General features: G+C 39.1%; 1 protein-coding gene across 1 annotated transcript in view; it reads left to right on the forward strand.

Annotated features, from left to right (window-relative positions):
* Window positions 1-24,392, forward strand: part of Vtcn1 (V-set domain containing T cell activation inhibitor 1) — a 62,729-nt gene extending 38,337 nt beyond the window's left edge. The window contains exons 2-6 of the mRNA XM_046458264.2: window positions 4,281-4,345; window positions 13,004-13,351; window positions 15,081-15,359; window positions 20,470-20,639; window positions 22,702-24,392. Of these exons, the coding sequence (XP_046314220.1) occupies window positions 4,281-4,345; window positions 13,004-13,351; window positions 15,081-15,359; window positions 20,470-20,594 (817 nt within the window). The 3' untranslated portion in view covers window positions 20,595-20,639; window positions 22,702-24,392. The remainder of the gene's footprint in view (window positions 1-4,280; window positions 4,346-13,003; window positions 13,352-15,080; window positions 15,360-20,469; window positions 20,640-22,701) is intronic.
* Window positions 24,393-24,770: the final 378 nt, after the last annotated feature.

Raw genomic sequence — 24,770 nt, forward strand, 5'->3', positions numbered from 1 at the left:
CAGTGTAACAGGGAAATTGTGCTGGTTCACATGTGGTTTTTTTCCAAGGCAAGGAGAGCTAAAATAGCAGAGATGAGTAACAACTTCAGTGGGAAAGGCTCAGCATGGCTTCCAGTTTGATTTTTTTTTCCCTTTAATTTTAAATGAATGTCTGCACTTGGGGCTCCCTCCTCAGAGAACCACATCCCAGCCTTGCATGTCCCAGGTTGCACTTACCTATGCCCATCTTCACAGCAACCCCACTGGCTCCCAGCAGCCAAAGTCTGAGTGTCCATCTTACTATTTTTTGTGCATTTTTAATATTCTCTGAAGCAGCTTCTGGTCCTACTGAGCTGCCTGCCTTGATTTCCAAGACACCAATTACTGTTTGTGTTGGTAGGCCAATTATAAAGTCACATAGGTGTTGAGTGGTCATCCTTAACCCTATTCTTTTATCCATAAATCCTCACACCTTAATTATGTGATTTTCCAGACTGGGAGCTTCCAAGAATGTATATGATGTGCATTTAACAAATGACCAATGGCTTTCAAAGTGCTGCAGAGGCAGCACCAGGTGAAACAAAAACATGTAAAGGCGCTGAACAAGGCCACATTTGGGTAGCATGGATGTGTTGGGCAGAATTCCAGGCTGCAAAGATGGCCCTTCACCTGGGAGGCTCTGAATTCTGCAGCCTCTGAAAGAACTTTCCAGCCCAGGGCACCAAAGTGTGCCTGTTAGGTCCTGACCCTGCTGCTGAGGTAGAAACACCACCTTTTCTTTGTGTTTCTGCCTCTGACAGAGAGTGTAGAGTAGCATGCATTAGCAGAATGTATTTCTGAATAAACTCTTTCTCTTCACCTTTTGTTTGTTCAAAATGCATTTTTTTTCAGGGAAATACATTTGATTCTCCCTGTTTCCCCCAGGTTTGAGTAGTTCCTACCTCGCTCTAAATCCTGTGGCAATTTGATCCTCTCTAAACTGAAGCCCTGCTTACATTTTCCTCTTATCATTAAAAAGGTGTGTGTGTGCGTGTGTGTGTGACCTCGACTTAATCAGAAGTTCCTTGAAGGCAGGGACTTTGTTTACTCCATCTCTATAGTTCCTCCACATTGCCCAGCACCCTGTCTTTCACACTGTAAGTACTTAATAAATGTTTACCAAATGAGCAAGTCCTCCCAAGAAACCATTGGTTTTTATTTGTGCCCTTCTCTAACTATCTGACCAAAGTGCACTGTGGATTCCAGGGCAGTGGTTAGAAGACAGAGTTCTGCCTTAAAAATATCCTGTATAAGGAAACTATTCTGGGAAGGTAAGGACCAAACACCAACGTCAGAACACCTCATGTGAAATATTTTATTCATATTTTTAAAAAATTAATAAGCAACAGACAGGAATTATTTCATTTGGCTGCTCTGATAGTTCCTGCTGCTCTTTCCAAGTCTCTGGAGGTTAAACTGTTTCCCAAGGGAATACAAGTTCAGAACGAACCTCAAGGTTATTCTTGCTCGGATAGAAAGCTGACTGACTGATGGCAGGGTTCTGGGTTGACAGCAGGGACACGTGGGCCTGAGGGCGATGGGGGGTGGGACAGCTGCTTGGACTGAGACTCTTGAGCTCCATTGTCCTCCTCTTCTTGGTGAGCATCTAGATAGGATCTGTCCAGTGTCCACTGTCTAGCCCCTTCCTTCAAATTTTAATAATGAATAAAACAGAATTTTAATACTAAACTTAATTGAAGTAGCTACAGGTAAAAATATTTATAGTATAAAGTAATACATGAAGAGCTCCTTATGGATTATATATTATTCAATGTTTCATCTGCTCTCAAAGCAACCCTTTTAGTGTTAGTTTGTTAGGGAAGTTATAAAGAAGCACCACAAACTGTGTGGCTTACACAGAAGGAATGTATTGTCTCTCAGCTCTGGTGGCTGGATGTCCAAAATTAACATGTCTGCAGGGTTAGCTCCCTCTGGGATCAATAAAAAACAATCTGGTCCGTCTCTGGCTTCTGGTGGTTTGCTGGTAATCTTTGGTGTTCCTTGGCTTATACATCTCTGCTTTCAACTTCACATGTTTTTCTTCCTTGGTGCATATGTATCTGTGTTCGAATTTCTCCTTTTTAATTTTAAAGTTTATTTATTTTTGAGATGGGGTCTGACTATGTGGCCCAGGTTGGCCTTGAACCCCTGAGAAAAAGGGATCCTCCTGCTTCAGACTCCTCAGTAGCTGGGACTATAGGCCCGCACCATGATGCCCAGCTAAATTTTCCCATTTTATAAGGACACCAGTCATATTGTATTAGGGGCCTACTCTACTCCTGGTTTACTTCATCTTAATTGTATCTGCAATGACCACTTTTATTTATATATATAAAAGTGGTTTTATATATATATATATATATATATATATATATATAAAACTGTAGTCATATTCTGTGGCTCTAGAGGTTAGGACTTCAACATATGAATTTGGAGGGGATCCGTGTAAACCATAACACTTTTATAGGACGTAAAGCAGGAATTTCTTCCATCTTCATTTTACAGATGAAACAGTCTCAGGGAGATGAAGTAATTCACCAAAATAAGTGAAAACCCTGTGTCACAAATGCAAAGCTGCTGTCGGCTCAGGTGTCAGGGAGAACCATACGTATTGCCTCTTGCTATGAGTTTGTCCAGCTGTTCTCACACCTGGAGCCGTGTGAGACTGAGGCTGCACTGAGGCAGAGGGAGGGGAAGCGGTCCCATGTGGTCTCCTTTTGGAAGCAGTTTAGCAGCTGTCCTATTAGTAAGAGCTCTACTTGCTGCCCGTATGGGTGCACCTCATGAGGGCTTGGCCTCCAGGGAAACTGTTTACTCAAGTTGTTTCTTGTAAGTCTCTTGTTTCTTCCTGGTGGGCCCACTCTGGAGCCAAGGGGAGCTGGGTACAATGAGCTTATTCAGGGAAGAAAGTAAAATGCCCCGTGCTTCCTTTCTCTATGGCATCATTCTTTGCCACCCTGTGTCTTCCTTTTGTCCTGCCTGTTGAGTAAGCCCAGTGTGGGTGTGGGGAGTATGCGAATCGCCAGCAGTGTGACTGGGGACAGACGCTTGAGGAAGCACACATCAGGGCAGGCAGCAATGGGCCGACTTCTCAGAAATGGCTCTGCCAACACACCCACTTTGACCTTCTGCTCTGCCTGAGTCACTCTCACCAGCTAAAGCTAGACCCTCCTGGAACATGGGTTCCCTTAGGCAGAAAGGAGGGGCACCCCTCATCTGTGAGCCCCACCTTTCGGGAACTGTGTAGGAAGCAGCTGAGTGCAGATTGGGGAGACACTCTAATCTGAGCTCTGCCCGTTGCTAAGTGTGTGGCTTTAGGGAAGATGCTTAATCTCCCCATGTCACTTCCTCATCTATAAAATGGAGATGATGAATTTGTTTACCTCGTAAGGTTATTGAATGGATGAATGATAGAAGCTAAAAATGGTGCCTGGAACGACACATCTACCATGTGATTCTAGCACACTGTGGATGTAAGCAGTACTTCCTCACTGGTCTATTTTATTTCCCAAGTGTCATTTGCTAACCTGTAAATTAAAAACTTTTAGGTATATATCAAAAAGTTAACATGGGTTGGTTGTGTCTGGATGTTGGAATTTTGGGTGATTTCATTGTCCTATTTTTGATTATTTATAAGCTTTTGATTATATAAAGCGTTCTAAGCTTTCTGTTGTAAATATGTATTACTTTTTTTTAACAAGAGAGGGCAAATACCACTGAGGACCTAAAGGGTGCAGTGAACTAGATGTGAGTGGGTACAAAGTGGAGAAGACATGACCATTGTCCTTAGTAGAGTTTAAAGTCTGCAGAAAGAAACAAGACACACAACAGACAGGAAGAAGTGGACAGTGAGATTAAGGAAGATTAATGGCTTATTTTTTAAATTATTTACATATTCTGATGGCAAATTGACTATATGCAACCAGTATGAGACCAACTCCTACCAGGTGGCACTAGACATCATAGGGAGGTTACTGTCAGTCGTACCCCAACAGTCTTAGAAGTCTGAAATAGGAAAGTAAGATGACCCTGACAAATACAAATAGAACTTCTTTAATTTATCCCATGGAGTCAGGGGGATGGGGATGGAATTGCTAAGATTCCTTTCTAAGGTATCTATCTCTGGGAAGGGGCTTGCGAGGACTAAAACCTTGGGATACCTTACGTAGCACATCTTGCACATGACAGATGTGTATCAGATCACGAAGCAGCTTGTCAAATGGAATGAAGAAGTAATTTCCTGCTTCTCTTTCTTTCCACAGCATTATTAGCATCATCATTATTCTGGCTGGAGCAATTGCACTCATCATTGGCTTTGGTATTTCAGGTACGTGATTTCTTGCATTACTATGGTCCATTCACGCTCACTATTAAACTAATTGCTCAGTGTGATAGTGTGGAAAGAACACAGGGCTTAGACACTGAAACTTGGGAGCAGAGCACTTGTTCTTCTCTTATTGTGGTTCTCTTCACCTTACTTAATTAACTCCTTGTGCCTTAGTTTCCTCATTGTTAGAAAGGAGAAATAATGCCCAGTCAGTGTTTAGATGAGAGAAATCAAACAATAAGTTTATCAGTAGTCCTCCTATCAGTCAGTGCTGAAGATGTCATTCTGGGATCATGGGAAAAGTGCTGCATCTGAGCCAGTCTATCAATGGTGGACCTGGGTAGATGATTTCCTTGCAATGCAGCTTTGGCTGCAGTGGTATAGAATACCAAGTCTTTGTATACAGGAGTCTTAGATAAAAAGAAAACTGGTCACAAGTACTATACCATGTAGGAAGTAGATGTCGCAGTGGCACGGATGGTTAGTTCCCAAAAGGAGTTAAAGGGTGTCCATTGCAGGAAGATTCCTCTTTCCTCCTCTGTGTAGGCCATCTCACTGAAATGCTGAGGGGATTAGGCCAGCAGCTGTCTTCTCTGAGGCAACTTGTTTGCTTTATTTCCCATAAACCACTTGACCTTAGCCAACACATTTATTGTAACTTTATGACCAAAGCTGTCCCTTCACAACTAGTTTGTATAGTTCCAGTGCATTTCCCCTCTGTTACTCTCCTTCAGAGATGTGTGGCCTCTAAATAGTGGTGAAAAGGCCTAAACTAAGAAAACTTGCTGTATGCGTGTTTTCCCAGAAAAGATATTAGGACCCTTCTCCAATTTCTTTATCATCAAAAAAATTTATTTTGTCTTTTTTTCACTTCAATTGAATATCACCCTTTGTTGATTTGTAGACATTCTTTACATATTCTGATTGCAAATCGACTACATATATTACCAAATCTTTTCTAATCTGACTTGCTCTCTCACTCTCTGAATAATCTTTCAACAAGTTATAAATTTTAACCCAATTTGATTTATCAGTCTTTTCCTTTATCAAACTTAAGAGTTTTTGGTCATCTGTTTAAGATATTTTTTGCTTATCCCAGGGTCATGAAAATTTTCTTCTGGGTTAAATAGTGAAAGATTTGCTGTTTTGCCTTTTACATTTATAACTAGGGACCATTTAGAATTAATTTTATGGTACAAGATTCAATTTCTCTTTCTGTCTATCTAGTGAGAAAGTATTATAAGTTGGAAAAAGGATTTAGTACACCTAACCTATTAAACGGTATAGCTTAGCAACATAGCACACTGTAGACTACCAGCTGTGGCCCTCATGTGGCCAACTGGAAGCTGTTCTCATTGCTGGTGCCCAGAATCATGACGGAATAGCATACTATTTATCACTAGCCCAGGAAAAGAGGAAAAACTCAAAATTTGGAGTACAATTTCTACTGAATGTTTATTTGAATAAAGTCTAAAAATCAAAAGTTGAATCATTCTAAGTCAGACTGTCTGTATTCCTTAGCAATTCATTTTTCTTTAATTTATGTTATTTTATCTTTTTATCTATTCCTAATTCCTAATCTTGGTCTCTTTCCCAGCTCCTCCTTAAACTAAGTTGTTGAGATTACAGGTTTAATTAGCTTATAGTGGTAAAGAACTAGTTTTGTGTTTATTCATAATTTTTTAAATTTGTTTTCCTGATTTACTAATCCTGACTTTTTATCTTTATTAATATTCTCCTTACTTTATTTTGGCTGTCTTAATTTTTTCTAATATATTGAAATAAGCACTTCATAAAAAGGCATGTTCAAAAAGCCAGTAAATAGCTCTTAGTAGATACTGCCATTCAGTTTTCCAAAGTGATTTACCAATTTACTTTTAGCCAGAAGCTTATGAGACATCCTGAGCTCATGTCCTCCCCAACACTGTGTATTGTGGAATCTTGCCGTCTTCATTTCTGTTTCCTGGTGACTAGAGAGACTGAGTACATTCTCATATAAGAAACATAATGTTGAGTGACAGAGAGCACAAAAAGACTAACTCTGCATGATTCCATGCATGTAAAATTCAAAAACAAGCAAACGAATCTCTGCTTTTAAAAGGTAGCATAATGGTCATTACCTCTGGGGAAGAGTGAATGAGTAGGGCATGGGGGGCCATGAGGGAACTGCTAATAGGGTAGCAAAATTCTGTTTCTTGGTGTTGATAGTAGTTACGTGGGATAAAGTCGTAATTCTTTAGGGTGCACAGTTATAATGTGTGGAGTTTTATATGTATGTATGATACCTATATTACATATAAACAAATTTGTATGAACATGTATATACACATAAAGATATATGTTCTTTACAAGGAAATAAAATGTTGACTCATAAAGCAAATATTTGAGAGTAACTTTTAAACATATTAATGCTAAGATACATTTTGGCACCTCCCTTGCTAAAGTTTTACTCTTCCCAAATATAATTCACCCTATCCCTGATCTTATTCATCAACTTGAATTAAAACTCTAATGTTTGTCCTTTATTCCTTACCTTGGTGACTAAACCTTCTCGAGTTAGGGCTAACTAGTTTGGCATCAGAACCCTCATAGAATTGTTTATCTTTGTTGTTGGTAGCTATGACTACCCTAGCAAGAATTTTCACAGTGTAATGGCTTTCTTGAATCAGTCAATACCTATGCTACTTATACCTTTTCCTGCTGCATAGATATATCATGCTCAAGTACTGATAACAACCTCAAATACTGAGCTCAGTTGCTTGAATGCAGAGTTGAATCCTTAAGGGTTTTTTTGAATGGATGGATGGATGGATGGATGGATGGATGTGGTAGAGTAATGAATATATAGAAATTATAGGGTATCTGGTAGTGCATTGCCAACAATATTAAAATTCTACTACCACCAATTTCACAAGGTGAAAGCTGATTATTTTGGATAATATGAGCCATTATTAGTTTAATACTACTTAGTTGGATTTTTTTTCAGTTGCCTGTATTAAAAGGGCCATAACCTTTACCAGTGATCATCATACTTTCACACTTTAAATGAATTCAATAAAATGTTAATTGGTTTAATATAAAACACATTGAAATTAAGCAAATAACATTAAGTCGATGATAATGATAATATCCTTTGAACCCTTCCTTTGTGCATCTTCCTTTGTGTACTGAGTAACTTACATGTATTATTTGATTTACTATTATTTTGTATGCACAAAAATAGGAGGTAGATGTTATTAATATGTCCAGATAATAAACCTGTGTAAAGTCATATGCAGCTAGAAAGTAGGCTGTGTTTCAGGTTTGGGTCGTTTGCTTCCAGAACTCACACTTTTACCTGCTACTGCATACCAATGATAATCTCCACACTGAGGATGGGCCCCACCCCATAAACGTAAAATGCATTCAAGGTCAATTGTTTGGAAGGGAGGTTGAGGAGCTCCCTGATTATAGGACAGTCATTGTGGATCACCCCTGGAGAAGGAAGGAGATAATAGTGGAAAGGCTCCTGGCCACATTTAGCCTAGTCCCTGTGCTATCACTCACTCACTGGTGACTTTGAGCAGCTTTGTGGAGTGGAAAAGTTTGAGAGTCAGTGATGTACCAATCTCTGGTCTGACAACTATGAGTCCTTTTGGATGTAACTTTCTAGAACCAGTTTCCTTACTGGTAAAGTAGATAAGGTTATTGGGAGAACTAAATGAGAGTGCCTATAAAGAACCTGACATGTGTATGATAAATGGTTGCCATTGTCATTTATATTGACACCATTAATGCTATTCATAAAAGTTTGCTATTATTAATACATTTATATAACAACTTCTAGGAACTGTACAATTTCCTCATCACACCAGGGCAGGCCTCCTTTGAAGCTGGGGAGGTTAAGGCAGGAAGCTACAGTGCACTTTCTCCTAAGCCAGTGTGTGCATAACACAAATTATTTGGAAACTATTTGGCCTTCCTTACATTTACTTTATGTTTTTTAATTATTATTTTTTGATTGATTGATTGTAGTTTTGGGGACTGAACCCAGAACTCGTGTAGGCTAGGCTATTATTCTACCACTGAGCTACATTCCCAGCCCTATTGATTTTATTTTTAAGTGAAATAGAAATATCTTTTTTTTTCTTTTTCATTTTATTGTAATTTGTTATATATGGCAGCAGAATGAATCATAATTTATATTACACCTACAGAGCACAAATTTTCATATCTCTGGTTGTACACAAAGTAGTACATTCGTGTCTTCATACATGTACTTAAGGTAATGAAGTCCATCTCATTCCGCAGTCTTTCCTACCCCCATGCCTTCTCCCTTCCCCTCCCTCCTGGTTGCTCTATCTAGAGTTCCTCCCCCACAACCCCATTATGAATCAGTGAAATAGGAATATATTTTGATGGGTTGGCCCTCTACATATTTCATCTTGCTCTTGTTTTCAATAATATGTGGTAGAAAGAACACAGTCTTAGTGCCACGCAAGACTGGTTTGACCTTGGCTCTACTACCTACTGCTAGATACAGGAAATTAGTCAAATCATTTAACCTCACAAAGCCTTATCCTTATTCATAAAACAGGTATAATAATCATTCTTACCCCCAATGGCTTAAAATGAGTCACAGCAAATAAAGAATTTGCTAAAACTTTCCTTTCTTAACTTTCTGGGGCTCTGATCTGTTATATTTTCAAGTGATTATAGTTAATGGCTATTGATAGCAATATATAAGGTTTAACATGGCAAATTGAGGTTCTATATTAAGTACTTTACTTGCATTTCTGTATCATTTAGTCCTCAGAGAGCATCCTTAATTTACAGATGAAAAAATTATGGAAGAAAGAGGTTAGAAAACTTGTCCAAGGTCATATATCTAATAAGTGGCAGATCTGGGACTTGAACCCAGACAGCCTGATGCCCATGTCATGCTCTCAGATACCACACTCGACTGCTTCCCTAAGATTTGAGTCAGCTTTGAGTCAGCTTTTTTTGCTGCTGTGACCAAAAGACCTGACAAGAACAATTAGAGGAGGAAAAGTTTATTTAGGGGCTCATAGTTTCAGAGGTACATAGCCAGCTCCCTTCCTCAGAACTCAAGAGGAGGCAGGCACCATGTTGGAAGAGTGTGGTGAAGGAAAGCAGGTTAGTACATGACCACCAAGAAGCAGAGAGAGAAAGAAAAGAAGAGAGGGAGTGGAGGGAAGGAGACTCAACAAGGACAAAATATAAGCCCCAAAACATGCTCCCAATGACCCACTTCCTCCAGCCACACCCTACCTGCCTTCAGTTACCACCCAGTTAAAAATCCATATCAAGGGATTGATGCACTTATTAGGTTAAACCTTTTATAACTCAATGATTTCATCTCTAAACTTTCTTGCATTGTCTCACACATGAGCTTTGGGGGGAATACCGCCTATCTAAACCATAATACCAACATTTTTCCTTTGTTGGGTCTGGTCCAGTATCCTTTCTAGTTTCTTCTAACATGAGCAACTGCTATTTCCAGTCTCAACTCTTCTTTGGCAGGAGTGGGTGCTACACCTGGAAGCACTGGTGCAGGCTTGAACCTTGTGTTTCCACCTGTAAGCCATGTACTGTGGTGCCCATCTGGATGCCTGAGTTTCAGCAGAGGCGGAGTGACCATCTGCTGGGGGCTTCTTGCGTATTCTCTATGTTATTGGAACATTGTTTGTCTTACTGAGCCTTGTTAAAGGACAGTTTATTTCCCAGGTTTTATCCTGTGTTGCAGGGTACCCCAGAATCATTGCTTCTTTACAGGAATTCTGGGTTACCTGTACTCCTGCTTTCCAAGATATTCCTGTTACCAGTGAAGGATCAATTGAATAGTACTGAACTCCTGTGAAAACCAAAATGCTCAGATTTCAGCTTGCTCCACTTTAATGGCTCCCACCCTTTCTTCACACAGACTAGAGCAGAATAATTACCCTTCATGAGCGGGATAATTCATTTTTAACAGTTAGCTGCCTTCCACTTCTTAAAGAGGTTTGATGCAATTTTAGAGGGAAATGACACACTTTAAATCTATGCTCATTTAACGGAATTTTATATCAATACTTAGCAACCTATAGCTCATCTCCATAGTACCCTTTTGTCCTTTGGCGAACCAAATCACATAAAAGCCTCTGGTGGCCCATGGGCCTGCAGAAACTTATCAGGCCAAACTGCATAAAGCTCCTTGAGCTAATTTTTGTTTTCAAGTCTGAATACAGACTTCTTTTTTGTAAGAATGTACACATGTTGCTTGCACATTGAATTTCATTTTTTTTCATTTTTAACCATCATTTATTTGTTTAACAAGAAAGTTTTTATTGATTGCTTTCTGAATCCAAAGCAGTGGCTAGGTCCTCGAGGTTTTTTAAAGTTCTTACTGGCTTTTATTCCAACTCTTTATTTGATATGGGGGAGAGATTTAATCGACATTACACTCATTCCATCTGCCACATCATTAATGCAACCTTAAATGATAGAACTTGCAGCAGGTCCCTGGGGGCACTCCACAGCTGCCTACTTTTAATCATTAATTTCTCTAGGAGATATTTCAATGGATTCCCTACCTGTGGGCTCAAGGCCAACACATTAAAATTAATTCAGCAACACAATTACCAAACTAAGATATGTCATTATCATTTCATTTTCTTCATAAACTGTGCTAATCATGTATTTTTTTTGAAAAGTAATTTTTCAATTCCACTTTAATGGCACTTTATAAACTATAATCAAATTTACTCCTGCTCTAACATAGTTACACGTGCTCCATGATTTTGAGAATTTCTATGTATTTTTATTGCCTTCTTTTACACTGATTCACATTTCCCCAGAATTTAAATGTGATAATTCTGCCAAATGTTCTTTACTCTTGCAGTGGATACATTTTCTCAAATAGTGCTTTGATTTCAACTTATTCCCATTCATTTATTCATGTATTCATACCCTCAGCAAATATTGTTTTTCTCTATAGAAACATAGCACCAGGCACTATAGGACCTATAGATAAGACTGAGATAGCTTTTGCCCTTAAGAAAACTTATAAATTAATACAAGAGATAGGCCAGAGACATGGTAAAGAAGACAGCTGTCATGATAAAGATAAACATGAGTGTTAAGAAAGAGTAATGAGAAGTAGTTACAAATTTTATCTTCACGGACTAAAAGAAGGTATTACGAAAGGACTGCCATCTGAACAGGTCTGACTATAAGCAGAATATGGATAACCAGTGATAAGGGAGAAGAAGGAACTTTGAGTTGTAGGTGCCAGATGTGCAGGGTGTGAAGGTGCATAGGGATAGTATGACCCATGGCAACCTGGGATGCCTTATCAGTCTGTTAAATAGGAATAATTAAAAAGCAAACTGAAGCTTTTAAAAGCAGTGTTCAAGCAAATGCTAAGGCAAGAGACGGATGTGTGTTGCATTCATACTACTCAGCAAAGTCTTCATATTGTTTGCTTTCATGATTCTTTCCCAAATCTGTCACATGAATGGTCACGCATGGCAGCTGTTCCCAAAATCTCTTTCTCCCATGCTCAAGCCTCCAGAACATTCTTCCAGCCTTGCCTATGCACATTTTGCTAGCTATAATTTTTCTTCTCCCTTTTACTAACTATAATTTTTCTTCTATCAGTAGCTCTGTTCTTCTTATGCAAGTCTATCTAGTTTAGCTTTTCCAGTTCTCACACCCATTATTGCCGTCTATTTTACAAAGGCCTAGAGTCAGACAATTCCAAGTCCAAGCTTCACATCCAAACCACAGAAGGAGCCTCTAAGAAGATTCAGTTAAATTAAATCACATCTGTAGGTGCCCTTACTCAACAGCCTCCAGTCCACAAAGGAGGGCTGATTGCTCTTTCCCCGACTGGGTAGGTTATAGGCTGGGCAACTGGTGAAGAGGCAATGACACTTAGCTGGCACTATAATTAGTATTTCTACTGCTGGTGTATTCCTAGAGGAGCAGGTAGCTTCTATCTTTACCAAAAATCAACTGACTTAAGTTGACTCATTATGCCATCCATAGCTAACACTATAATCTCAACCTAGTTGGGTATCTTCTCTATGCTTTAGTTTCTTCACCATTCAAATGGATATAAGTACCAGCACTTCAGAATGTAGTCTTACTAGACACATTTAGCTAATATGAGATTTCACTTTGTGCCACTTCTGGTTGACTAAAAATAATAATATCTTATATGTACAGTTATGGTTTGCAAATCAAGTTCACATCCATTTTATTTGATCCTCATAAGAACTCCTTAGGGTAGGTGAGAAAGATATAATTACCTCCATTTTTCTGAGAATCAGAGGGCCTACATGACTTATTAAGTATCAAAGCCAGACTTGATGTTCAAATGGTAGTGAGACTTGAATGAGAATCTTCAAACCCCAAATCCAATTTCCTCTTACCGCCTCTCAATGGGTTGATTGGTATTACAAAAGCTATTGGGTATGGCAGATCTGGTGTAGATATTAAAATTATTGTCTTCCTGTTCTTTATGTTCTCATCTCCCTTTTTTTAAAAAAAATGCCTTTCCCGTCCTATATTTTTCATTTATCACAGAAATCTCTGCTTGGCTTTTAGTAATAAAGGGTTTGGCTGTAGAAGTTCCCAGGCTTCCCTTGGTATTGATCCTTGCCTCCTGGATTGCAGGGAAACACTCCATCACAGTCACTACCTTCACCTCAGCTGGGAACATTGGAGAAGATGGAATCCTGAGCTGCACTTTTGAACCTGATATCAAATTGAATGGTATTGTGATACAGTGGCAGAAGGAAGGTGTCGTGGGTTTGGTCCATGAGTTCAAAGAAGGCAAAGATAATCCTTCAGACCAGGATAAAATGTTCAGAGGCCGGACAGCAGTGTTTGCTGATCAAGTGATCGTTGGCAATGCTTCCTTGAGGCTGAAAAAAGTGCAACTCACAGATGCTGGCACCTATAAGTGTCACATCACCACTTCCAAAGGCAAAGGGAATGCTAACCTGGAGTATAAAACTGGAGGTGAGTGACTTTGGTAGAGAGGGAAAGAAAGTACCAAAAAGTATTTGAGCTGAAGAGCATGAATTGCTGATGAAATACCATGTTGTCCTCACGAATGACCAATATCAGACAAATCCCTCTGAGCTCTCTTAGTAGCCATCTTGTCAAGATCCACATCAGCTCCAAAAGTAGCCCACTATCATATTAGGACTTGAAATCTTTTGTTCTTGGCTTTTTCCATTTCTGAATTTCCAGATGTATTTCCTAAGATGTTTTACCAGAATAAATACCGTCTCTTTATAGTGACCTTCACTATTCCTAATAAGACAAGTCTACAATCTTGTTGGGAATGTTACTATGCTGATTATGCCCAAGCCCACATCTGAAATGAGTCCTTCTAGAGATAGTGGAACTTTTGCAGAAGTTCAAGGGAAATAAGCAAAACAAATTTTCCTATATACTCAATAGTACTTTCCCAATGAAATCACCCTTCTTTGCCTACCCAATTTAATAAATGTTTTCTGAATTTATATACAAGGGGCTTAGATAGATAGACTAAAGTCTAGTTTTAGTTAATACCAATGTATCGGTGATGGCTTCTCACTTTTGACAAATGTGCAATGTTTACTTAAGATGATTAAATAAACATGGAGGAAACTGGGAGAGGAATATACAGGATCTCTCTTTGGACTATCTTTGCTCCTCTTGTGTAAATCTAAAATTATTTCAAAATTAAAAGTTTATTTTCACATATGGGTAATAGTAGATAGCCACAGGATTCTTCTGACAATCAAATTAAATAAGAGCTGAGATAAAGCACTAGCAGAAAGTACACTCTCAGTAAATGGTGGCTCACTGTTGTGTACACTTCAAATCCCATGTCATCCCCCAGGACCTGTTCCCTACCTGCTCCAAGAACATGAGTCTTGTTTCCCCTGCTAGATAACAAGCTCAGTGAGGACAAAATAAAGACTTTTCTTTTCATGCTTACTCAGCACTAGTCCATTCCTGGTCAAAAGAAAATGCTAAATAAAATAGTAAATTGTGTCTTGCTATTTGGGCCTAATTAAAAAGTCCAGGACCTAACACTTTTTTTCTACAAGTGTCTTTCTGCCTACATAAAAAGGAACTAGTCTTAATTTCAAAATGCAATGACTTCTTAAGTGAGGAAAAGTATTTTAGAAAAAAAAAATGCCCATTTCTATTCCCGGATACCAGGGCTATACAATCTCTAACCCAAGCAGACTCCAAGTCCTCATGATGACAAAGGTCATGAATGGAACGTCTGTGGGTGACAGGTGAATACTGTTTGTTTCTTTTCTTTCTCTCTTTCCACCCCCCCCCCACTGACCTAACTTTATCCTCTAGGAAGAACAATATATAAAATCCAGAAGGCTGGATTCCAAAGATTCCTGAAAAAATGTCCAATTGTCCTAAGAAATAAGCTTTTCTGTAATCATTGGAGCTCATCTTACTAGAGGACATCATCTGATGTAACAATAATATATTGAAAACTTAGGTCCTGGGGGTTTGTGATATTAGCCAAATGGATATCATGTATAGCATCACTATGAGCAAACCATCATTTACATCTACAGTAAAATGGGCCATGAACAGACATTGCCCTGGGGAAGTACTGAGTCACTTCAATGATAGTGATAACTTTTTGTGCTTTTGGAGACCTAGCAATTCAAGTCTGTCTTATCTGTCTGACTTTGACATTTGTCCTTTTTAACCTCTGACTCTGCAGCCTTCAGCATGCCAGAGATGAACGTGGAATATAATGCCAGTTCAGAGAACTTGCGTTGTGAGGCTCCCCGATGGTTTCCCCAGCCCACAGTGGTCTGGACATCCCAAGTTAATCAGGGAGCCAACTTCTCAGAAGTCTCCAACACTAGCTTTGAGCTGAACTCGGAGAATGTGACCATGAAGGTTGTTTCGGTGCTCTACAACGTCAACATCAACAACACATACTCCTGTATGATTGAAAACAACATTGCCAAAGCCACAGGGGATATCAAAGTGACAGGTGGGTTGATTCCATGCTTCTTCCCTCTGTGATGCTGGGGCTCAAACGTAGGGCCTCACACAATCTAGACAAGTGTGCTACACTGAGCGCCATCCCCAGCCCTCTTCATGCTTTATGTATGAGTTTATTGTGGGGAAAATAATGTCTACATTAAAATTCCATTTATTTAACAGATGTTATATGATAGGGTCCGAAAAATCTCTAGAGTCTTTCTCACTGAGACCTTGGTCACGAGATTCCAGGTTGGACTGCCTTATGTTATAGAAAGCCTAGCACAGCACGATATTTGTAGCCTATAGTTAAAGATGACAATTGGGTTTCATCTTGTATGCATTCTCATGGACTGGTTTTCTGGAGACCAGTGTTTAGAATTCTGAGGCTCTGTCTAACTTAGTAGAACTACTTTGATATGGTTGTGGGGAAGTGATGATTATTTGACATCTTTGATATATCTAGTTGATAACTACACTCTAAGTTCCCCCAAACTGGTTTGGTTCCAATCTGCCTTTGAGAATCTAAAGACTTAAGGTCTAGACTCTGACTCCATTTTATTCAGCCCCCATGGGACTGACTCATGATTTCACTAATATTAGTCCAGAATTAATCTGAAATCCCTGGACTGAGCTGGGCTCCCAGGACCCTAGACCCACATCCTCAGTACTTCCTGCAGTACTTTAATGCACACAAAACCTAGGGTTGAGCTAGTGTCAAGAAAATGCACAGACTAAATTATGATGTTTCAGAAATCCCTCCTGGAGCTAAATTGAATTCAAACTGTAGAGGAAGGAGTTTGTCAGGAGAATTGCTATCTATATCAAGCCTGGAACTAGGCAGAAAATATCTTGCTCATTTTAAGTGCTCTGTAAATGTTTGCTGAATTTAACTGACTAAATCACATTCATAACAGCTTATATTTTTATTTAAAATTATATATATGAAAAAGAAATCTATGGGATGGGTGAAAATATTTGCAAATCATATATCTAATAAGGTGTTAATATCCAAAATATGTAAAGAACTCCTACTACTCAACAACAAAAAATCAAATAGCCAGATTTTAAAATGAGCAAGGGATTTGAATAGACTTTTTTTCAAAATTTGATACTCAAATGCCCCCAAAGCACATGAAGAAGATATTTAAAATCACTAATCATCAGAGAAATGCAAACTAAAGCCACAATAAGATCACCTCATACCCATTAGGGTAGCTACTATCATACACATAAGAGTCCCAGAAAATGACAAGGGTTGGTGAGGATATTGAGAAATTGAAACTCTCATGCACTGTTGGCAAGATTGTAAAATTGTGCAACCATTATAAAAAACCATATGGAATCTATGATATAGTAATCCAACTTCTGGGTATACATCCCAAAGAATTCAAAGTCTCTCATAGAGATATTTGCTTACACGTGTTCATAATAGCATCATTCACAATAATCAAGAGGTAGAAGCAACACAAAATGTCCATCAATGACATTTAATTTTAATTAAAAATTAAATTAATTTCTTTAATTTTTCTGGATTAAAGAAAAATTCTGGTGTATACATACAATGGAATAGTATGCAGCCTTGAAAAAAAGAAAATCAGCTGGGCATGGTGGCACACACCTGTCATCCCAGCAACTTGGGAGGATCACAAAAGGCCAAGCTGGGCAACTTAATGAGATCCTGTATTAAAACAAAAATGAAAAGGGCTGGGACTGTAGCTCAGTGGTAGAATGAGGCATTTGGTTCAATCCCCAATATAAAAAAAAAAAAAGAAATCCTATCACATGGTATAACATGGATGAGCTTTCAGGAAATTATGCTAAGATAAAGAAGTTTAGCTACCAAAAAAAAAAAAGGCAAATATTATATGATTCTATTTATATGAGTCTTCTAAACTAGCTAAACTCACAAAAACCACCACAGGTGGGATGGAGGAGGTGGGGAACAAGCTGATGTCTAATGATATAGAGTTTCAGATCTGCAAGATTAAAAAGCTAGATAGATCTGTTTTACAACAATGTGCATATACTCAAAAGAACTGAACTATACATTTGAAAATAGTTAATATGGTAAATGTGATTTTTTTAACTACATTTTAAAATTATCTAATGAAAATATATGGGAGGGAGAGAGCTATTTTGAAAAAAACTGGGGATGATCTGGTTAGATCTCTTAGCTACCTTTAACAGAGAATGACTCAAATAAATAAGTCTAAGCTAAAAAGAAGGATTCATTCAGAGTCCTGGGTTGTCTCATGGAACCCAAGTTAAAAAGGGCAGTTTGCTTCAGAAACAGCTGAAACCAGGAACTGAATTGTATTGGGATTCCTCGTCTCTCTTTTCTATGTGATTCTCTCTTTGCTCCACCTTCTTTTAGTTTCCATGTGGGAAAATGTGGTTACCAAAAGCTCTAAAATTAAAAAGTCTCGGTCAACCAGGTGAGTAAACAGACCGAACCTCAGTCTATCAGTGCCATTCTACATTCCCCAAAAGGACTGACCGGGTTGATGTGGGCAAGCTGACCATCTCTAGACCAGTGTGCAGGATCTGATGGAAGGCCTGGCCAGAAAAGAAGGGGAAATGAACACTGGCTATTTACAAAATTCAGTTCAAATCTTAAAAAAAACAAAACAACTCCACAGTGTATAATTAACGCCTTTTGGCAGAAAAGGCAATGACTACACACAACCTAGACATTGAGAATACCTTGTATTCAGTGAACAGTTCCTCTTTTCCTTATATGCTTATCAGATACATCGGAACTTCCAAAATGGTTTGGGTAGAAAAATAGCCTTCAAGTCAGAAGCCTATGGCAATGATTAACTGGAGCAATAGAAATGGGAAAGAAAGAAGAATCAAAAGATACTTGAAGAAACAAAACTTGTATTTGTACTTTTTTTTTTTGTACTAGAGGTTGAACCCAGGGACACTTTTCCACTGAACTATGCCCCTAGCCCTTTTATTTCTTATTTTGAAACAGGGACTCACTAAGTTGCTTAGGGCCTCTTTAAGTTGCTGAGGCTGGCCTCAAACTTGCAATCCTCCTGCCTCAGCCTCCTGCACTACCATGCCTGGCAAGAAATACAACTTTTGATAGCTCAAGATTAAAAAAATAAACAGAATTCCTTCTTGTTATTCACAATGTAGGAACTCCATACATGCTTTGAAGCCACTGAGGGGGGTCATAGGATGTAAATCTCTTATTCTCTAACTATACTGGTAATTTAAGTCATTCATCCAAGAAGTATATATTATGTGCCAGGTGTTATGTTCACAGCATTTTTTTAAGCACCATGAGACACTGAGATTAATAGCACAAATATAATAAGAAAAGTTTATCACAGTGTAGATATGGTACCTGCAGGAAAGAATTGTTAATTATTACTGGAGTGGGTCAGTAAATAAGGCAAAGTTCAAGTTGGGTTCCGGAAGGAGAAGAAAAATAGTGTGGGTAAAATAATAAGTCTTGAAGTTAGGAGCCTATGGCAATGGTCCAAGGGAGGAAATTATGAGCATATTAACTGGAGCAGTTATATATATAATAACTGGGAAAGAAAAGAAAGGAGAATCAAGATACTTGAAGAAAGCCTTCTACCGGGCTTAGTGATGCAAATGTGAAGGTCAAGAGAAATAAATCAAAATGGATTTGATATTTGTACCCAGGCTGTTTAGGAGGTTGGTAAGGTTACCAGCAAAAAAAAAAAAAAAAAAAAAGAAGAAGAAGAATGTCCATGGTGTATACAGGAAGAGATGTTCCATGTTTGGCACATCACCCAGCATGTGATGGGTTTGGGGAGAAACTACATCCCTACTCCCTGTATTTCCTTCTATCAAAAGAGATCCTATGTATGTAAGAGATGATATTTAACGTATGTAATCTTTTTAGCCTCTTTCTTCCTCCCTCTTTCATTCCTTCCCAGAGAAGGGGGAAACAGTTTATTTGAGTGATGAGTACAGAAGGAGACACTGGACATTTGTAGCTTAGCGCCTTCTTTTCTCCTTTCTCTGTGGCTAACTCTCAGGAAGTATATATTCTGTTCTGTTCCTCCAAGCCATTGGTTTTTCAGGGGTAGAATCTACCCTAGCAGAAGGAAGCTGGCCCTGGTCTGATTTTGCCTACAAAACACCCTTTTTTATTTTCAGAATTTGGGCAATAAAGGCGATATTTTGGTCTTTCAGTTGCCTTAATCTTTTTGTCCTTCTCTGTAATTGCTTTTGAGCAAGGCTGGCAAGAGGGTGTAATTTATTGGACTGTTTGGATTCCCAACAGTAGGCGCTCAAAAATATTTACTGAACAATTATATTTTAACTGACATATTTAGTAGCAACTGTAAATCCAGATGTGGAACTCAGGACAGAATTAAGCTAAGAAAATAAATTCATACTTGATGAACATGGAAGGAAAGATTATTAGGTTTCAGTGGGGCTACTATTATTGTTGTGTCTGTAGCTAATACTTATGGAGTGGTTACTATGTGCAGGCACTATTCTAAGTACTTAATATGTACTTAACCACTCGTTAGTCCTCAACAGAACCCTGTAAAGTCGGTTACTATTATTTTAACCCTATTTTATAGAGGAAGAAATTGGAGCAAATGTATGTTGAGTAACTTGTCTAAAGCACACAGCTAGTAAGCGACAGAACTGAAACGAACTAAACGAGACTGGAGAGCAAAAGAAGAGTGATTTTATTTCTTCACTTCCACCTTTTTCTCCTTCAAAATGAAAACAATAATTCCTTGTCCCTTCATAGAGGTGTGATGAAAGCCGATGACACAGGACCTGTAAAGGTCAACGCCTGGGCAAAGAATGTGTCCAAAACCAAAGACTGGCTGTGGCTGTTCAGTTAGCCTATTCTTTATGTGGAAACCAATAACGGTTTCTTTATTGGTATAGTTTTTCATTTGGCTGAGTGTTCCCTGGAGTGAGTCTGGAATGGGACTTCTTTTGAAGAAAGGGAACACTCTGCTTCTAAGCCAGTTGCAAGAAGGTGGGGGAAGAGGTACAAGATTGCTTGTGCTAGGAACAGGTCTACAGGTACTTTTCTTTGCTAACAATCATGCGAAGAACACATTCAACTTCTCTTAGATGACCCTGAACTTTTTTCTCTCCCTTTCCAGACTCTGAGATCAAAAGGCGGAGCCACCTACAGCTGCTGAACTCAAAGGCTTCCTCTTGTGTCTCCTCTTTCTTTGCCGTCATCTGGGTACTCCTGCCACTCTCCCCTTACCTGATGCTAAAATAATATGCCTTGGCCACACAAAAGCATGCAAAGTTATTGGTACAACAGGTGAGATAAACCCCCAGTGGTGTGGGAGTTTGGTCGTGTGTGTGCCTGTGTTCCTAACAAGGGTCAAGCAGCCTGCAGCATCAGCCACAGAGAGCAACATTCAATGGTGCCAGCCCATGATGCTATTTCTTTCTACTACTTCTGTGAAAGGCAATCATTTGCTGGGTTTCAAGAGAGCAGAGATATCATTGACAGACTTGTAGAAAAACCAACTCTGCACAATTCAAATATTTGTGTAAATTCAAGCACCGTTTCATTTATGGAGTCATCCGTGAAGACAAAAATATCTTATTGAGGAAGAAGAGATGTTCAGCCCTGATTAATTCCTCTGGATGTTATTGTCATTTACAAAGCATGATGACATGCACCTACCTTAGTGACCTCTTTACCACCCCTCCACCTCAGGCCCTGAGGACGGTTGGCAGATGATTCACCAGCAAGCCCTTCTGCCAAGATTTCTCATTCTCAATTCAGATCTCTGGCTCTGATTATTGTTAGGACATTTCCTTCTGAATGTTCTACTGCATATGAAATTTGTATAAAACCAAACTCATGAGGGTTTAGTTAATACTCCCCCTTCCTGAGTGACTTCCCTACCAAGCCTCCAGACTCAGTACTAGAGCTCTTTGTCTCCCCTCTGTCCTGCATGTCCAAGTGTCGCCACCCACTAGGCCATTTCCCCCTGTGTTATCTCTCAGATGGTCCCTAATCCAGCCTTCATCATCTCACACCCAGACTAGTTCTGAAACTTTGTACTTGTTCTGTCTTCTCTCTGTAGGAAGCAAGGAAGCAGAACAAAAGTATTTGAACATTATTTGAATCACAAAGTTTCTTTGCTCTGGAGCCCAGAATGACTCTCTGGGCACTGCTGTATCAAAGTTCAAGTCCTCAGCTTACACTCATGACCCTCTCAGTTTCTCTCCCTGGACTTCCTCCTCTCAACTCTTCTCTGGTCTTGCTCTCTCATTCTGCCCTTTTCTGGAAATCTACTCTGCAGGAATCCATATCCATGAATTCCTTTATCCATTTCAGGAAAGTGCTTTCTAGTTTAAACCCCCTTTCCTGAGGGCCCTTGGCATGTATGTATAATTTATATCTCACTCTTTTTACAGCACATGTATTCCTTGCCTAGATGGTTAAGACCTTAAGACAGACAAAGATCTGTTATTCTGCTTCTTTTCATCTTGTTCTCCAAACTCTTACTACAGTACAGTGCACAAAGTAGATTCTTTATAAGAAAACCTGTCAGTTCCCAATCCTACATGGTTGTCAAGCAGAGGGAGATTCCCCCGAGGAAGCTATCCCCGGGGGTTCTCACTACTAGAAGAAGGATTCCAATCTTCTTTCCTTCAACCCCTACAACACTGTAAATGAATTTCTAATAACCTACAACTAGATAATATGACCTATAAAGTACAGCTTATTCGTCTTTACCTTGTATTCCCTTTGAGCAATAATTTGCAGCCTTTTTAGTTGAAAGTATGTAAAAGATCATGTTCACACACAGTGTAAGGGCTATATACTGTTACCCAGCAAGCTATGGCGACACAGCTCTTTCTCCCAAGAACTATAGAGGAATAACCTTGAATCAAATAGATTTTTAAAAGTGGATAGATCGTTATTTAAGACACATGGTATAACTGTTCAATTCGTGTAGTTATACACACTCTCAGACTGGGAATGAGGCAGAAGCTATTTTCCCAGGATCCTCCACCATGGAACCTACCCACACTTCAGCTCTCAGTTTCTGTTTGCTCTGAGGACCTGGCTCTTCTCTGAGACTGTCACTAAAATGAATCCCCTTTAAGACGAGATTTTAAACCATCCACCTTCCCTCAGCAACTCATGAGATCATATGGCCATGACAGAACCACATTAAAACACAGAAAAATAAGCCCATTTCTAAACAAGAGATACATTCACCCAGTGGCAGGGAGACTTTCAGTTCTCAATAAATGTTTGCTGAGAGGCTGTAATGGTATCTTATTGCTGTTATTTTCAGAATCCCAGGAATCTACAGAACTATTTTTTTATAAGATATGACCTAGTTTTATATTTCTAGGGGGAAATGAATTCATGGCTAGAAGTCTGGAGTGAACAAACAAGAACAAGAAATAAAAAGAAGACAAAAGCAACCCACAGAAGACTCCAGTATGAACAAGACACATGTTAAAAGTTGGGGAAATCATTCATCCAGACTGGAGAAGCATGTTAAGACTGCTCAATAGAATGCATGTGGAGACAAGTATATTCCCATGACTCAGGGACCTCCCCTTCTCCGTTAACTCCTGGGGAGTGAGAGGATGGGATAATTGCATCTCACTGAATCCTTAGTTATATGTGCTGAAATGTTGCTTTGAAGAAGTTCCTGGAAAGTTTCAACCACCATATATTCATATCTTATATTCTGCACACTGAGCTGTGGTATATGCTCTAAGAAATTGCAAATCAGCTTCACAACTCAGAGGTGACTGCATTTTCGTGAAGGGTCAAATGATTCACTTCTCATTACAATGCTTTCAAAAGTGCCTTGGCTGCTTCTCCCACTTGACAAATGCCAAAGATGTGGAAAATTATAATTTTGGTGTAAACAAAGAAGTTGGGTGACACTGGTTTTCTAAATAATCTTAGCACCTTCTTTTTTGAACAAATGGCATTTTATTTCTCAGATTGGCATTGACCTGTGAATGGCCCAGGGAAGGATCTCTCACCTTATTGTGTGACATTATGTCATTACAAGGTTTGAGGGTTCTACTTTCTTTCTATACCTCAGCTTTCAACAGCATCCAAAGCACTGGGACTCAATTGGAGTGATTTTACTCCCTCTTTTCTCTCAGGGACATTTGGCAATGTCTGGAGTCAACTGTGGTTGTCACCACTTGAGTAAGGCAGTGCAAGGTGCCACTGTCACCTAGTGAATGGATCCCAGGGATGCTGCCTGATATCCTACAATGTACAGGACATTTCCCCACAACAGGGATTCTCTGTCCCAAATGTCAATTGTGCCAAAGTCATGAAACCCTGATTTAGAGTAGAAAGAAAACTAGGAGAGAGGAGAGCAAACAAACCTATTTGCTTCTTAAAAACAAGCATTGGCTTCTGTCCCTTTGGCTACTGCCCCTTTGGCTACTGCTTCAGCTCAGAGAGCCAGATCTCTGTGTTGGGCAACCAGAATAACATCTTTCAGTGAACAGAGATGACAAGGCATGAGGGAAATTCCTAATGGGATTATCTTTAGCTCATTGAGCTTCTAAATTCCTTTCCCTTTATTCTACCCTATGAACTAAGCTCTGTAAGAAACCTAAATTCCATCTCAAGTTCTTTCACTCTGGATTTTAGGTCTCAGGACTCTGCCTAGCCAAAACACAAATTAAGGCAACAAATATGTACCTTTCTTGAACACATAGAGACTTTGGAAGTTTTTTTTTTTTTTTTTTTTTCATCTTTTTTCTTCCTTTAAGGTCCTGATGGGGCCTGGAGTGTGCTAGGTAAGTGTTCTACCACTGAGCTATATGCTAGCCCACACAGAGACTTCTAAAAGAAAGCAGGGAAATGACCTTTTGAGGCTTTGAGGAACAAAATCTTGATGAAAAAGAATGTTTTGTTTCCAGCCCCCTCCCCACACTTTTCGTAGGTGGACCATTGCCTCCCTGGCCCTTTGAACTCTGTGTTATATTTTGTTATAGAAAAACCTCATTTTAGAGCGCTGACCATTCAAGAGAAAGATTATTAAATATACATTTCCTATGCTGTTGTCTGCCTGATCTGTCAAAGAAAGAGAAGATGGATTTAAAAGCCATGAAACAGATTCTCAAGACTAGTACCTCGCACATAACAGGCCTTCTCTCAATGTTGGTGGAGTGAGTGGGGTGGGGTAATGACAGGGTCCTGTGAGAAGGGGCTAGTGTCAGGCCTAGTTTTTGAAGGATATTTGACTGGGTTTATACTAGCCTAGCATGTTTTCTGGAAAAATGCTGGTGACACTGAGCTTGAGGCAGATAAATGTAGGAAAATAGGTATAATTGGACAAACTAACTGCTCTCAACTTTAAAAAAAGAAAAAGAAAATCTGACTCTTACTACTGAGGAATTATCAAATTCTCAAATTTTAGAGCTAGAAAAATCTCAAAAT

This window comes from Marmota monax, unplaced genomic scaffold (genome assembly GCF_021218885.2).
Source record: "Marmota monax isolate L192 unplaced genomic scaffold, Marmota_monax_Labrador192_F-V1.1 WCK01_AAM20220418_F8-fsc00087, whole genome shotgun sequence".
Classification (NCBI taxonomy): Eukaryota; Metazoa; Chordata; class Mammalia; order Rodentia; family Sciuridae; genus Marmota; species Marmota monax.